Source organism: Cotesia glomerata, linkage group LG4 (genome assembly GCF_020080835.1).
Source record: "Cotesia glomerata isolate CgM1 linkage group LG4, MPM_Cglom_v2.3, whole genome shotgun sequence".
Taxonomy (NCBI): domain Eukaryota; kingdom Metazoa; phylum Arthropoda; class Insecta; order Hymenoptera; family Braconidae; genus Cotesia; species Cotesia glomerata.
Window position 1 is genome coordinate 7,868,621 of NC_058161.1, and position 13,476 is coordinate 7,882,096.

The 13,476-nt window shown below is 27.4% G+C and overlaps 2 protein-coding genes and 1 non-coding gene across 3 annotated transcripts; all 3 read left to right on the forward strand.

Moving 5' to 3' along the window:
- The first annotated feature begins 2,265 nt into the window (after positions 1-2,265).
- Positions 2,266-4,545, forward strand: LOC123263011 (PI-PLC X domain-containing protein DDB_G0269228-like). Its single transcript, XM_044725525.1, has 6 exons — positions 2,266-2,503; positions 2,932-3,137; positions 3,209-3,346; positions 3,419-3,485; positions 3,872-4,163; positions 4,233-4,545. The coding sequence occupies exons 1-6, from the start codon at positions 2,266-2,268 to the stop codon at positions 4,543-4,545; spliced, it is 1,254 nt and encodes a 417-aa protein (XP_044581460.1).
- A 5,015-nt stretch (positions 4,546-9,560) lies between these two features.
- LOC123263012 (cell wall protein DAN4-like) lies at positions 9,561-10,921 on the forward strand. The gene is made up of 2 exons (XM_044725526.1): positions 9,561-9,718; positions 10,009-10,921. Exons 1-2 carry the CDS (start codon positions 9,570-9,572, stop codon positions 10,919-10,921), a joined length of 1,062 nt encoding a protein of 353 aa, XP_044581461.1. The 5' UTR covers positions 9,561-9,569.
- Positions 10,922-11,756: 835 nt separating this feature from the next.
- Trnas-gcu lies at positions 11,757-11,838 on the forward strand. Its single transcript has one exon. It is a non-coding gene; the product is annotated as a tRNA-Ser (tRNA).
- Positions 11,839-13,476: the final 1,638 nt, after the last annotated feature.

Sequence of the window (13,476 nt, forward strand, 5' to 3'; positions counted from 1 at the left end):
TGCTATTGCATTTGGACGTTTTACAAAAAAACTTAAGAAGAAGATTTATAGATATTCGAAAGCTTGGTTCTCCAGTATTTAGTTCGTTAATGAGAAGAAATCAATCCTATTGATCCAGAGATTTACAGCGTTCGGCCAAATCTGGACTCGTCATCATTTTATCTACGAGCATACTTTGTCTAAACATTTAATTTTCTTGGATTAAGATAAGCATTCTTGAGTAATTGAGAAATTAATAAAAAAAAAGAGAAGATTGTAACAGGTTTATATTAGTATTTGTCCAAGAGAGTATTTGCTTTTATGTAAAATTAAATTTCTCAAAAATAAAGTCAATGATATAAATGGAACTCAAGATCATTGACACAATGAATCTGAATAGATTCCCAATTAACACAAATAGCATTAAGTTAACGTAAACCTACGACCGAAACAAGACATCAACTTGATAGCACAGATGTACTTACGGGTGAATAAACGTCAACTTACTGCCACACTGATAGAAGGATTTATTTATATCAAAAAATATTTGTTAATAGTTAATAAATCATTTATTAGAGACTACTTTTTAGTATTAAAAAATATTTCTTAGTATTTAAAATGATTTGTTTGTATTTAATAAATCTGACATTTATTTATTAAATATTAATAAATCTTTTTAATTACTAAGAAATATTTGTCAATGACTAAAAAGTGGTCTCTAATAAATGATTTGTTAAATATTAATAAATATTTTTAACTATAAACAAATCCTTCTATCAGTGCAAGTTACTGAGTAAGGAAGTCATATTCAACTCGTGCTGATTGGGTTTGATATAAAAGTTAGCTGTTTCGACGTGATCAAACGAGTTCACGTGTGATCGGTTGTGGGCATGGCGGTTGTGAGCTTGTACAAACTGGTGGTAGTCATTATGCAAGTTCTGTTGATAGAGAACAGATAGAGCCACAGATCAGCATTCTTGAAAGCGATGAAGAGCCGCACTTTTGCGACGGGCTTGATTGTGATTCTTGTAAATCCATATTAACCGACGATTAATTATTTCCACTAGGAGATAAACATACTGTCAAACGTGGCTTTGATAAATGAAGTAGCAAAGACAACTGTTACTTGTTGATTCAACTGACTGTGATGATCAGAGTAGTATTGAACATAAAAGTTTTGAGAGTGTTCAGAGAATAAAATTTTTTTTAAATGATTATGATGATTATATGAGTATTACACAGAAAAAAAAATTAACTTAATTTAAGAGAAAAATTCGTGAACCAAGAAAATAATTTTAAAGAGTTTTATTGTCTTGAATGAAGACGAAAAATTTTTTCTATTCAAATAAAGAAGATGAAATTCTTCAAAATTATTTACTTGATTCAAGTAAACTTTTTTTTCTGTATAGTTTCTGAGACCCGTTTTTAAAATAGTTCATTAGAAATTAATGTAATTGCCCGAGTTTTATCAATTTTATTAGTTAAAGTATGAGCTGCCATGGAATGTCGCTCTATCTCATGAAAAAATAAATTTTTTATTTTTTATTTAAGGTTTTTTTTTTATTCATATGTTAGCTATGTTCTTAATTTCATCTATGTTAGATGATTTAGCTTTCAGAATGATTGAATTGATTTTTAAAAGGATAAAAAAAGTTAAGTCGTAAAACCAAGGTCTTATATGAATTTTAGCAGGATTACTATTGTTGCAGTTACGGGATAAGGTTGCAATATTTGAAGGACTAGCTCTATAACATGGTATAATCGAATGATTTATTCTAAAATACCGCTACCCGTCTAAATCCTATTTTTAATGATTATAACGATGAAATAAGAATATTTTTAATTCTAACAATTCGAAACAGATATGCTGAAAATATGATATCAATAAAATCAAAGATAATCTTTGATTGTATCGTAAAAAAATTTTCAAGTACGTCTTTGATATCAACTACTATCGAACTATAATTAACGATAATACACCGATTAAGATTTATTTTTAGTTGATTTTTAGACAAAACTTAAAATTTATTTCAGGGGGAAATATGTCATTGTTCAAAGTATCTATCAAAGTATATTTGAACAAACCGTGTGAATGAGCATCATTTCGGTTTTTAGATTTTTTGGTGTAACATTATTTTCAAATATTTTTAAACGATTAACTAGAAAAAAGAAATCATGTTAATTTCAAGTCGTGACTTAATTGTAATTTTTATTAGTCTTAATATTAGCATAGTTTTATCAAAAAGTTGTATACCAATCGACGATTTTGAAGATGCCCAAATAATTATGACACATTCGGCTGAAATTGATAGGAATCTTAATCGTAAAATTAGTATTTATTGGTACAACAAAAATTTTATTAAGGGAGATGTAATTGCTATTTATAATAACAATCCAAATAGAAACAATGCAACTCTCCTTTTTACGTATAAACCGAAAATTTATAGAGGTAGTGTGAAAACTCCATTAACAATATCGTTTTTAAATAATTATATTGCAATATCTCAGCTAAACTTTTGTTTAGGTAAGTAAAAATAAGCAATAGTAAATTAATAGAATCGATTATTTGCAGATAAATTATTAATTGATTTTTTTTAATACAGTGAAGTTTCTCCAACTTTGACTCTAAGGTGTCTCAAATTTATAGGAAAATGTTAAAGACCCAGTAGGGAGTCAAAGTTAAAGAACAAAAAATTTGGGGAGACTTCAATGTAATTGATATATATATCTACGAATTTATAAATTGAGTGAATGAAACCTTATCATAAATTAAAAAAAAAAAAATTAATCGTTTTCACTCAGAATAAATTTTCTTGAATCATAAAACACTCTGTTCTTTTTCCTATGTTTTTATGTTATTATAAAATTATGAAATTGATTTTAAACTATCCCAGAAATTCATGAGAATTTTTTAAATTCTTGAGTGGATTACATAGTTTTTTTTTTCTTCAGAGTATTTTGCTGCTTGGATTAGAAATGATAAACCAAGAAAAATAATTTGTCTAAAATCACATCGTAACTGGATGTATGAAATGAAAAACTCAATAGGTCCGTACCGTTTAAGTGAAATTATTTTACCAGGAAGCTATAAATCAGGATCATATATTAAAAATTTACCACCAAGGGAGAGTTATGTTGAAAAATTTACTGTCACACAAGTACATAATTAGTATTTATAGATTATATATTAATATTTCTGGATGGTAATTTATGATATATTTGTTTACAGAATCAAGACATATATACTCAGTTAGTTCACGGGGTTCGTTATATTGAAATTCAACCAGGTTATTATCCTAACGATATCATCAAATATTGGTCAAATGAAAAGTGTTTAAAACAGATACCTTTATCAAGAATATTTTGGGTAAATAAAAATATTAATCGCGTTTATATTTGAAATTATAAACATTGATTATAAATATTTTCTAAATTAAAGGATATGAAGCTTTTTCTTCAATCAACTAAAGAAATAATTCTACTGACTTTTCGAAATTTTCCAGAAGGTACTAATCAATTTTTTTGCGAGCACTGAGAGAAAAAATTTCTTTTAAAAGAAATAAGCAATTTTGTAATATGAAATTAATTTATAGAATTAAGTATAGAAAAAAAGTTTTCTAGATTCGGAAAAAAAAAACTATTTTAAATCGACAACTTAGGAATTTTCTTCCAAAATTATTTTTTCCCAAATCTAGAAAACTTTTTTTCAACAAGAAAGCTACTGTGAGAAAAATTTTTATTTTTTTAACTAAGAAATAAAATTGTCAAAAATTTGCAACAAATTCATTTCTTGTCACAACAATGTCCATTTTTTTCAAAAGAAATTTTTTCTCTCAGTGTAGTTTGATAAAACTGTGACAAAAATAATCTAATTTGAAAAATGCACCCATAGGTTTCAAAAATAAAGATGACTATGATAAATTCGAAACTTTCCTTGAAGAACAATTTGAAGGATACCCAGTGATGAAAAATTCTGCCAATCTATGGAATCTAACATTGAATGAAATTTGGAAATCAAATAGGCGGCTCATTATAAATCTTGATCATGTTTTTGAGTCTGAAAACCATTCTCTACTCAAACCTAGGTATGAAGAATTAGAAAATGAAAAATTAATTGAAGTTGTTCGAGGAGTAATATATTCAGAGTATTACGCCAAATATAATTCAGTTGTACCAAGAGACAGGTCAGTAAATGGATTAATATCAAATATTCTGATATTCAAAACATGAAATTAAACACTTTAAAACTTTAGAGTACATTTCAACGTACCAAGAGTAGTGATGGCTGCAGTTAAATCAAATTACATTCCTGATTGTAACACAAACACCTCTGAAACTAACTCAACTAATTATCGAACTACTCGTAGTTCTGCGGATATAATATCGCCCATGCTATTAGAAATTTACAACGAAGAATACTATGACACAGCTAATGTTATTGCGGTGAATTTTGTAGATGCTGTTGGAATTGTTGACTTTGCCATTGAGTGGAATAGAAGACGAACATCGTCATGCTATAGTTATTATAAGTCGCTTATGACTCCGAGCAGCACTTATTATGTCTGAAAACCATTCTCAGTTTTCTTTCAACCTATGATAGGAAATCTCATATTTAATTTATGAATAAGAGCTGTATAAAAAAATTGTAGGCTAAAATGTAATCAACATAATAATAGTTCAATAAATAACTATAAAATGTAATTCTGTGATTTAAATCCTGTTATCCAAGCGGTCTTTTAAATTTCTGAATTTCCATTTATGAAAATTACTGTGCTCTACTTCTCTAGATAAGTTAGTTTATATATTTTGACGATAGTTTTTCGGTAGTTTTCACCTAATATCCCAGCTAGGCATTTATTAGTTCTAGCTTTAAAGAAAAGATTCAATGATTAATTCTCTTCATCAGCGACAATGAAAAAATGAAGCTATACGTACTTTAGTTTGCAATGAAATGATAATAAATCAAAAATCAAATATGAAGAATCAAGTTTTGTAGCTATGAATTAAACTTGATAAATGTTAATTTTTGTGTGCTAATTAAATGTGAGCTTTATTATCATTCGTAGTTATATAAAATAATATATTGTGTAGCTAAATAAAATAAATTTCTTATTTATGGTAATTGAAATAATTATTAAAGTGACTAATAATCAAACATATTATTGAAATATTAATAAATAATGTCAGAGCTCCTGACATGTTATCAGGGAGATCCAGGTTCGATTCCTGGCTTGGCAACCAACCCCATTTATTTTTTCAAAAGTCTGTCTTTACTCTCATTCAAAATAATTTCTTTCATTTCTTTCAATTAATTAACATCTTTAGTACTCGAATGGATACTACAAGCTTACAGCTTTACTAGTATTCAATTTTGATGGATTTCCATCGAATTTATATACAGAGAGGATATCTCTCAACCAATAAGGGAAGATGGAAGTATCCATCTCTTGACTTGAACAACATCTACTAGTTATTTGACCTAGACGGCATGAAAAAACACTCATTATATATATACAATTCGGTCATGAAAACACCTTTAGTAATTAATAAATAAATTTCATTGAGTTTAACATTCTTTGTTTGAAACTACTGGTGTCTGTTTTCAGACTCCATTGTATTGTTGAAGACAACAGAATATGAACTGATAACTCGATAACACTACTATTATTGTGAGTTTGTACTAGTTCAACTATTATATGAGTTCAATGTTCTCGAGTAAAAAAAAGAGGAGAAAGAGAGAAAGATTCATAAATAGAATATGTATGCTTTATTGAATATCAAAGTTGTTTTGTGTCACTATAAGCTAAAAATTGATACTGTATTCAATTGAATAAGTTTTAAAGTAATATTTATTCTGGAAAAAAATATTGGAGATTTTTTCAATCGAATTAATTGAAGAAAAACCTATTGTTTACTGCTATACATTACTGTATCATTGTTTCCTGCATTATTTACTATTTACTGTTGTGTTAAGCATAAATGAGGTAATTCATCATGCAATTCAAAAGGACATCTAAAAAATAATCCAAATTGCAATCTATATTATGTTATTCTCCATTGTTTATTTCTAAAAAAAGTTTTAATACTCAATAAATTAAAAAAATAAAATTTCTTTACTTACTCCGATTGAAATGAATGTAAATAGTAACAGTTCGATGGTTAATTGATCTGATAATTTCGCAGTTGGATAAATACTTGGAATGGTTAATCAATATTTAAATCACGATAAGCTGAACTCTTCCATGACATCAAAACCTGAAATATTGCACGCCTCATAACACAATTTTTAATTATTAATCAATAATTGATTTAATATTTAAACAGTAATAAATATTGACTCGCCAATTAAGAAATTTTGTATGATAATCGAAACAACGATTGTCAAAAAATGTATTTTTTCATCAATAAATTATTATTGTTATTCAACGTCTTAAATAATAAAACAAATTAAAAAATGTTCCACTTCCCGTAGAGAAAATTGAAAAATTATTAGAGATCTTACAAAGCTGTGGCTTCAATTTTCTTCCGACTGAAAATTTTCTACGATGAAAACAAAAAATATAAAATACCTAGATTCCCAGCTCAAGTTAAGTAGAATCTTATTTTTCTCATTGCTGAAAACAAAACCATTAACTCCATATTGCGCAAGAAAACCGCATCATCCTATAAACAATAACATTTATTTTAAAACCGCAACATCTGGTAGAGGAGGTGTTACACATTTTAAAGTCTCTGGAATAGAAGTAATAGTAAAAGTGATAACATTTTCACTTATTTGAGTTATGTTGATCAAAAGAATAATATTGAAACCAATGAATATATTAGTAAAGAAGATCTATTATTTGTTCATGTTAAATAAAAAGTATTGGGTAAAAATGAAAATTAGTTTTTTTACGATCGGATATGTAAGTCCGAGTATCAATAAGCTTGAATGGCCTATCGTGAAAATTTTTAGCAATTTATAATACTTAGATTCTTTTTTATGGTAGAATTCTTCTTACTAAGCACGGTGATTTTTTTGCGACTAAGTTTAAATTTTTAAAGCAACTGTAAATTACCTCAAAAACATGTTGCGTTTTATAAAAACTTAAATCAAAATATCAAACTCGTGTACTATGTGATTAAGGGGGATAGCCACCGTAACCGCCGAAAAAAAATGAGTTAGTTTCGGGAATTTTTCTGGCCTGGAAAACAAAAGAATGTCAGGACTGTTTTTTATTTATTTTGTTAAGTATACATCCCACAATATTTACATCAATTTTTATTGAATAATATAAAAAAAACCTTATATATTTGAGTGTTGCCGTTAATCCAGAAATAAAATTCCTCTCCATCATCGCATCGATTTCTCAAAAACGGGTTATCTGAAAAGAAAAAAAAATCCAGTGGCTATCTCTCTTAACAATTATAGATTTTTAAATAATAACTGATTATTTAAATACGACAGAATATTTACAAATATGAGAAGATTTTTATTTTAGTATTATTTTAAAAATTACTTCCGTTTTGGCGTTTTAAAGAAATTTCTGGTTATTTCACCAATAAAACAGAGTAACTATTCAAGTGCCAACACATAAGGGTGCAACGCCCTATCGATCTTTCTTTACTCTCTCGTGCACTTTTACGATACACAGTTACACTCAAGTGATGGTTTAAAATAAATTAGATGTAAGCGAGCTTTTGTTAAATGTAAAATGATTTTTGAACTAGTGATTGATGTCATTAAAAATTGAAAGTAGGATATCATTTGTTTTCGCTTGTACAAATTATAAAATAAAAAAATTATATTTCCAACAGGTAATGTCAAAAAAAAAATATAAAATTCAATGAAACGTCAATCTAATGAATATATTGTTGCATTAAAAATTTGTAAATGATAAGCGTTAAATTATATTCGTAGCTTTATAAGAGTTGTCAACAGTGAAATAAAAGTCAGTGGCAAAATGCATCGAATATCTATCAGTATTTATTCATTATTTTTTTTTTGTTTACTGCTAGTTTTAGTAAAAAAAGGCATAACTCAAGTGGATGTATTGTCTGATATTAATTTTAATATGGCTAACATCGGTCATTATGGATTAGTTCGTCCGAAAACAAACTCAAGCTTATTTACCGTGCAAGATTTGTTAAAAAGAAAGTTTAAATTCCTTGAAAAAATGGTTAACTGCATAAATAATAAAAGTCGATCATTATTCTGTAGAATTGTTCGGAGGATACACAGATTTAATGAAAAAATATATAAAAGAATAACAAATCGAATTAGTACTCGTAAGTAAAAATCCTAATTCCAATTTATAATACATTGCATATGTGATTTTTCAAATTTGAAAAGTCACTAATTATAATCAATATCTATCTTGTATACAGAATTTTGAAATTTTGAAGACAAAAAAATTATTTTTGTATTTTTGTATATGTTTTTGTTGAATTTTTAGATTTTTTCGAACTATCACCTAAAGCAAAAGCAAGACGAATGCAAGGGGTAATGCATAGATTTTGGACAAAATACTGTTTAAAAGAATCCTTTGCCATTAAAATAGTATATGAAAATTGTGTTTTGATTGCAAAAATATACCAAATGGAACAAAAAATAGGATTCTTACAATTCTTCGCAAAAAATGAGCGTAAAATATTAACAAATATTGACCCTAAAGATCCACCTCTTCCAGAAATTATAAAACGCATTTACAAAGCTATGCAGCGTAAGATCGAAGAAAAATAAAAAAAATGAAGGAAGTTTAGTTGTAACTCATTACATTATCAATAAGACGAAAATTGAAGTATAATATAACAAGTACAATCTTAAAATTATCGTTAATTATTTTATCATCTTGTGTAATACTTCTATTTATAAAATCCTTGATAGTTAAGCATGACATATATTTATATTTACATATTAAGTAAAGATGCAATAAATTTAAAAACAATGATATTGAGAATATTCTCCCTGCACAATAAATCATTTAACTCTCTTTAGTCAATTTAAAATATTATTATTATTATTATTATTATTTTTATTATAATTATACTTATAATTATTATTATTATTATTATTATTATTATTATTATTATTATTATTATTATTATTATTATTATTATTATTATTATTATTATTATTATTATTTTCATGATTATTATTATTATTATTATTATTATTATTATTATTATTATTATTATTATTATTATTATTATTATTATTATTATTGTAATAAAAGTATACTGCTTATAACTTTTATGGTATTCAATTTACTCCGGTATATATATTATATTTACGGGGATTAAAATCATAATCAATATTTAATATCCAATTATAAATCTGTCATTGATAAAATTGTGAGTATACATTGTAATTAAATTCTAATCGTATATTTTAGTTTAGTTTAATTTTAATCTCCATGAGGAAATCTAGTGTTGATCAAATTTATAAAGCTCTGCTTGTCCTTTGGACAGCAGAATCTTATAACAAAATATTTACTTATTCAGATAAATTCAAAAATACTGCTATTGACGTAAATGTGTCGAAATTAAACTCTCACGATCTTGGTAATTTAAATTACGGTAATAATGAATAATTAATTTTATTGTGACTCATGAAATTAAATAACAATTATATACCTGTGATCATAGCTAGAATAGATTATTTGGCAAGAATGACAGGCCTTTATTCACCTATTCCAGAACAAGACAGAAGCATTAATATTACCTGTAAGACGAGTAATACGTCTCTTTTAACTCAAAGGTAGATAAATAAATTTGAATAAATGATATCACTGAAAATCGTAGATTTGCAATTAAAAAAACAAGTATCAATAATTAAGTGTTTTTAACTAATTTAGAATACTTGAGTAATGAATGCTGTTCGTTGAGAACAATTTATTATTGACCTTATGATTTTCAGAGTATTGTGCTTAATATTGTAATCTCGTTGATACTATTATTATTAATCAATAATATTATGATTTAATTAGTTAATTCCAACAATTATAAATTTTGAGAAACAATTATAGACTATTAATACTTTTATTGCAGGTTAGAAAGAGGTAGCAGGTTCTCTGGGAACTTAACCGAAGAAGATTTGTGCGCTCTTAACATTACTCACACAGTACCACATCGTTGTATATTTACTGCACAACTAACACAAATTCTTAACCTATTATATGAACGGCAAAAATTAATCGTTCAAATAGGTGCAAATGGATATGAAGCAAAATCAATAGAAAATTTAATGGATTACATTATAGAAAATCTCAATAAAAGTATTCAAAAACTAATAAATGCTGTAGAGACAGGTACTCGACCCAATGAAACCCTTTTAAATGAATTGTTTCGATGGCTTCCTGATGGTTTAGAACCTTATCCATGTGATTTATCTAAACTTACAACAAAAACAACAACAACCACCACCATAACAACAACAACAACTACTACTACTACTACTACCACCACCACCACGATTACTACGACAACTACAACTACAACAACAACTACTACAACAACAACTACAACTACAACAACAACAACGACAACCACAACCACAACGACAACCACTACAACAACAACACCTAAGCCTACAACTACGACTACGACAACAACTACAACGCCTAAGCCTACAACAACTACAACGACAACAACAACTACAACTACAACAACGACAACAACAACAACCACAACAACAACTACTACTACGACTACAACCACTACTACCACTACAACTACTACTACTACTACAACTACTACCACAACTACAACACCTAAACCGACAACAACCACTACAGAGTCATGGTGGGATGATGGTCTATTTTTTCCGGATTTAAGTACTACTTCAACAATATCTCCTCTAACCCCTTCAGGAGTAGAAGAACCTAAACAAACATTTCCTCCCTTTCCTGAGCCATCAACAGTAGGTGATCCTTTTCCTCCTCCAAGTATTGAAAATCGTTAGCAATTTCATTAACCGTTTAGATAATAAATATTTTATTGTATCCACGCTTGATGAAATATATTATTTTTATGAACGCACCAAATGCGCTACTACACTATACAATTCCAAGCGATCAATAGTTTCATTTTTGCATCAAAATATTACGAGATACGTTTCGATTATCTTTACATTTATGACTTTTAAAATCCTTTTATAATCATGAATTAATTTTTTTTTTATCCAACTAAATCCATTTATTTCGCGAATCTGATTTTCCCGACAAAAATTATCTGTAGATTAAGTTTTTCATAATATGTTGTGATCTTGATTAGAATAATAAATTTCACAGAGTACTTGCGTGACTTAGAAGATAACTCAGAAGATGAGGAATGAATAAAAGAAATGTCTGAGGAAATGATATCATAACTTGAATGTTTGTGAAGAATAATCCAATGGAAATCAAGGCTTTATTCAATCTAAAATTTGTTAAAATTCATCGGTCTTGGTGTAACCATCTAATAAAAATTTTTTCATAATTTACTTGAAAAATTTTCACATTACACGCTACCTTAATCTTTATGGCGATATTTTATTTTTTACGATAATATCACACTAGAAAAACAAGCACTAAAAAGTTAGTATTATTGTTTTGCTAAAGTAGTAAAAGCCATATTTTAAATGCAATTGGAAGTTTTTTAATATAATTTCAGCCGGGTAAATTTTCCAGATTATTAGTTTAGTGAAAATTATTTTGTAATATTGAGATGAAAATGATTGGTCGTAACAATTTTAGGACAATATCACAAAAAAAGCTTAAACTTATAATATGTCATTTTAAAATCACCCAGAGCATCAGGACGAGGTGGCCGAGTGGTTAAGGCGTTGGACTGCTAATCCAATGTGCTCTGCACGCGTGGGTTCGAATCCCATCCTCGTCGGAGTTTTCTTTTGGTAAACTGACCAATTTTAATATTTTTTTCATAAATAAAAGTTCTGTTAAAAAAAAAAAAAAGAAAAAACAAGATTACTTAGTTAACGAACAACAATTATAGAGTTTTATAAATTGCGTTTATCTCACATAAAAACGTGCTATGCTTCAAGAATTTTCATTTCTAATAATTTACTCATAATTTCCAGTAGAATACGAGTTCGTCATAGATAGACTAAGCCGTACGATTATGACTACTCACATACATATTAATGTACTCACAGGAACAGCAATTGTAATAACCGCACTTAGTGCGAATCAATGTAGCATAAAATATAAAAGTGATTGACCACACAAAATATACGATAATTGCAATTGAAAAATTGAAAATGATAGTTTTTGCTCATACATTACACTCTAAACATTTAGGAGTAAGTTTGATGTGAATTTTTACTCCCATAACTCGGAGCACCGGAGTGAAAAAATAAAACACTCCACCCACGGAATAAATCTGGAGGTTTATTTTTCAGTGGAGTAATTCCGGATGAATATATATTTTAATGCGAAAAACATTCGATTAAGGAGTTTTTGAATTAAAGTGAATGAAAGAAGTTTCATATGCCAAATTGCTAACAAATACTTCAAACAATTTATCTCAAATTTAAGTTTGTAAATATTAAGTATATCATTCCAATAAATTCGAGATTTTTGGAACATTACACCAAATTTGTATAAAGCTTATTTTGATTTCAAATCTTAGTGAGAAATCCCTATGTAAACAGTAAAACATAATAAATTATTAACATTACTATGTTTATTAAATAAAATTAATTGATATAATGTTACTAAAATCAACTGACATAAGGCAATTTTCAGAATTTCTTAACAAGTAAATTATTATAGAGAGAATTCCTTAAAACGAACGCTACCATAGAAACAAAGAAAATATCAATTAAAATTTTTAAAAATTTTAATTTGTTATCGGGTAAAAGACCCCATTAGTGGTGGAGACCCCATTACTGAAACTTTCTTTAATTTTGGCACTTATTCAATTAATGAAACGATTAATTTCAATAATGAATATTTATTTCTAATCTTTAAAACCTTTAGATCAAAAAAATGTTTAATTTTTATTCCAAGTAGAACATTTTTTCATTGAAAGAAAAAGTGCCACTAATGGGGTCTTTAACCTTATCCAACTTAGGGAAAAGTAATGTTAATTTTCAACAACTCTGAATATGCATTTTGTAATTTTTGAAGAAACAACTATTCTTTTAATTTTATTTAATAAAAAAAAAGAAAGAATTCACTACACGAAGGTTTTTTCATAAATAATATAAAAAAATCTAAAAAACGGTTGACCCTGCAGGCCATCTTTGAAACTTCCGACTATATTCGAGCTCAAAATGCTCGAAAAAGTTTTTATTGCAAAGTTATGAGCTTAAGAATATAGCTTTTATATCTTTCAAGCCCGATAAGCTCAGTCGGTAGAGCTTGAGACTCACGAATATGGTAATTGCAAACTAAACGAACCCGACAACAAAGATAACGTTAAATGCGTCAATTATGGATTAACAGGACACCTAGCCGGCTATAAAGGCTGCGGTTTTTATAAATTTGATAGGAACAAAAAGAAAAATGAAGCAAC

Coding starts and splice junctions, on each gene's coding strand:
- LOC123263011 (XM_044725525.1), top strand. CDS start 2,266: ATGACACATTCGGCTGAAATTGATAGGAATCTTAATCGTAAAATTAGT. Junction 2,504..2,931: donor TCAGCTAAACTTTTGTTTAG/GTAAGTAAAAAT, acceptor TTTTTTCTTCAG/AGTATTTTGCTGCTTGGATT. Junction 3,347..3,418: donor CTTTATCAAGAATATTTTGG/GTAAATAAAAAT, acceptor TCTAAATTAAAG/GATATGAAGCTTTTTCTTCA.
- LOC123263012 (XM_044725526.1), top strand. CDS start 9,570: ATGAAATTAAATAACAATTATATACCTGTGATCATAGCTAGAATAGAT. Junction 9,719..10,008: donor ACGTCTCTTTTAACTCAAAG/GTAGATAAATAA, acceptor CTTTTATTGCAG/GTTAGAAAGAGGTAGCAGGT.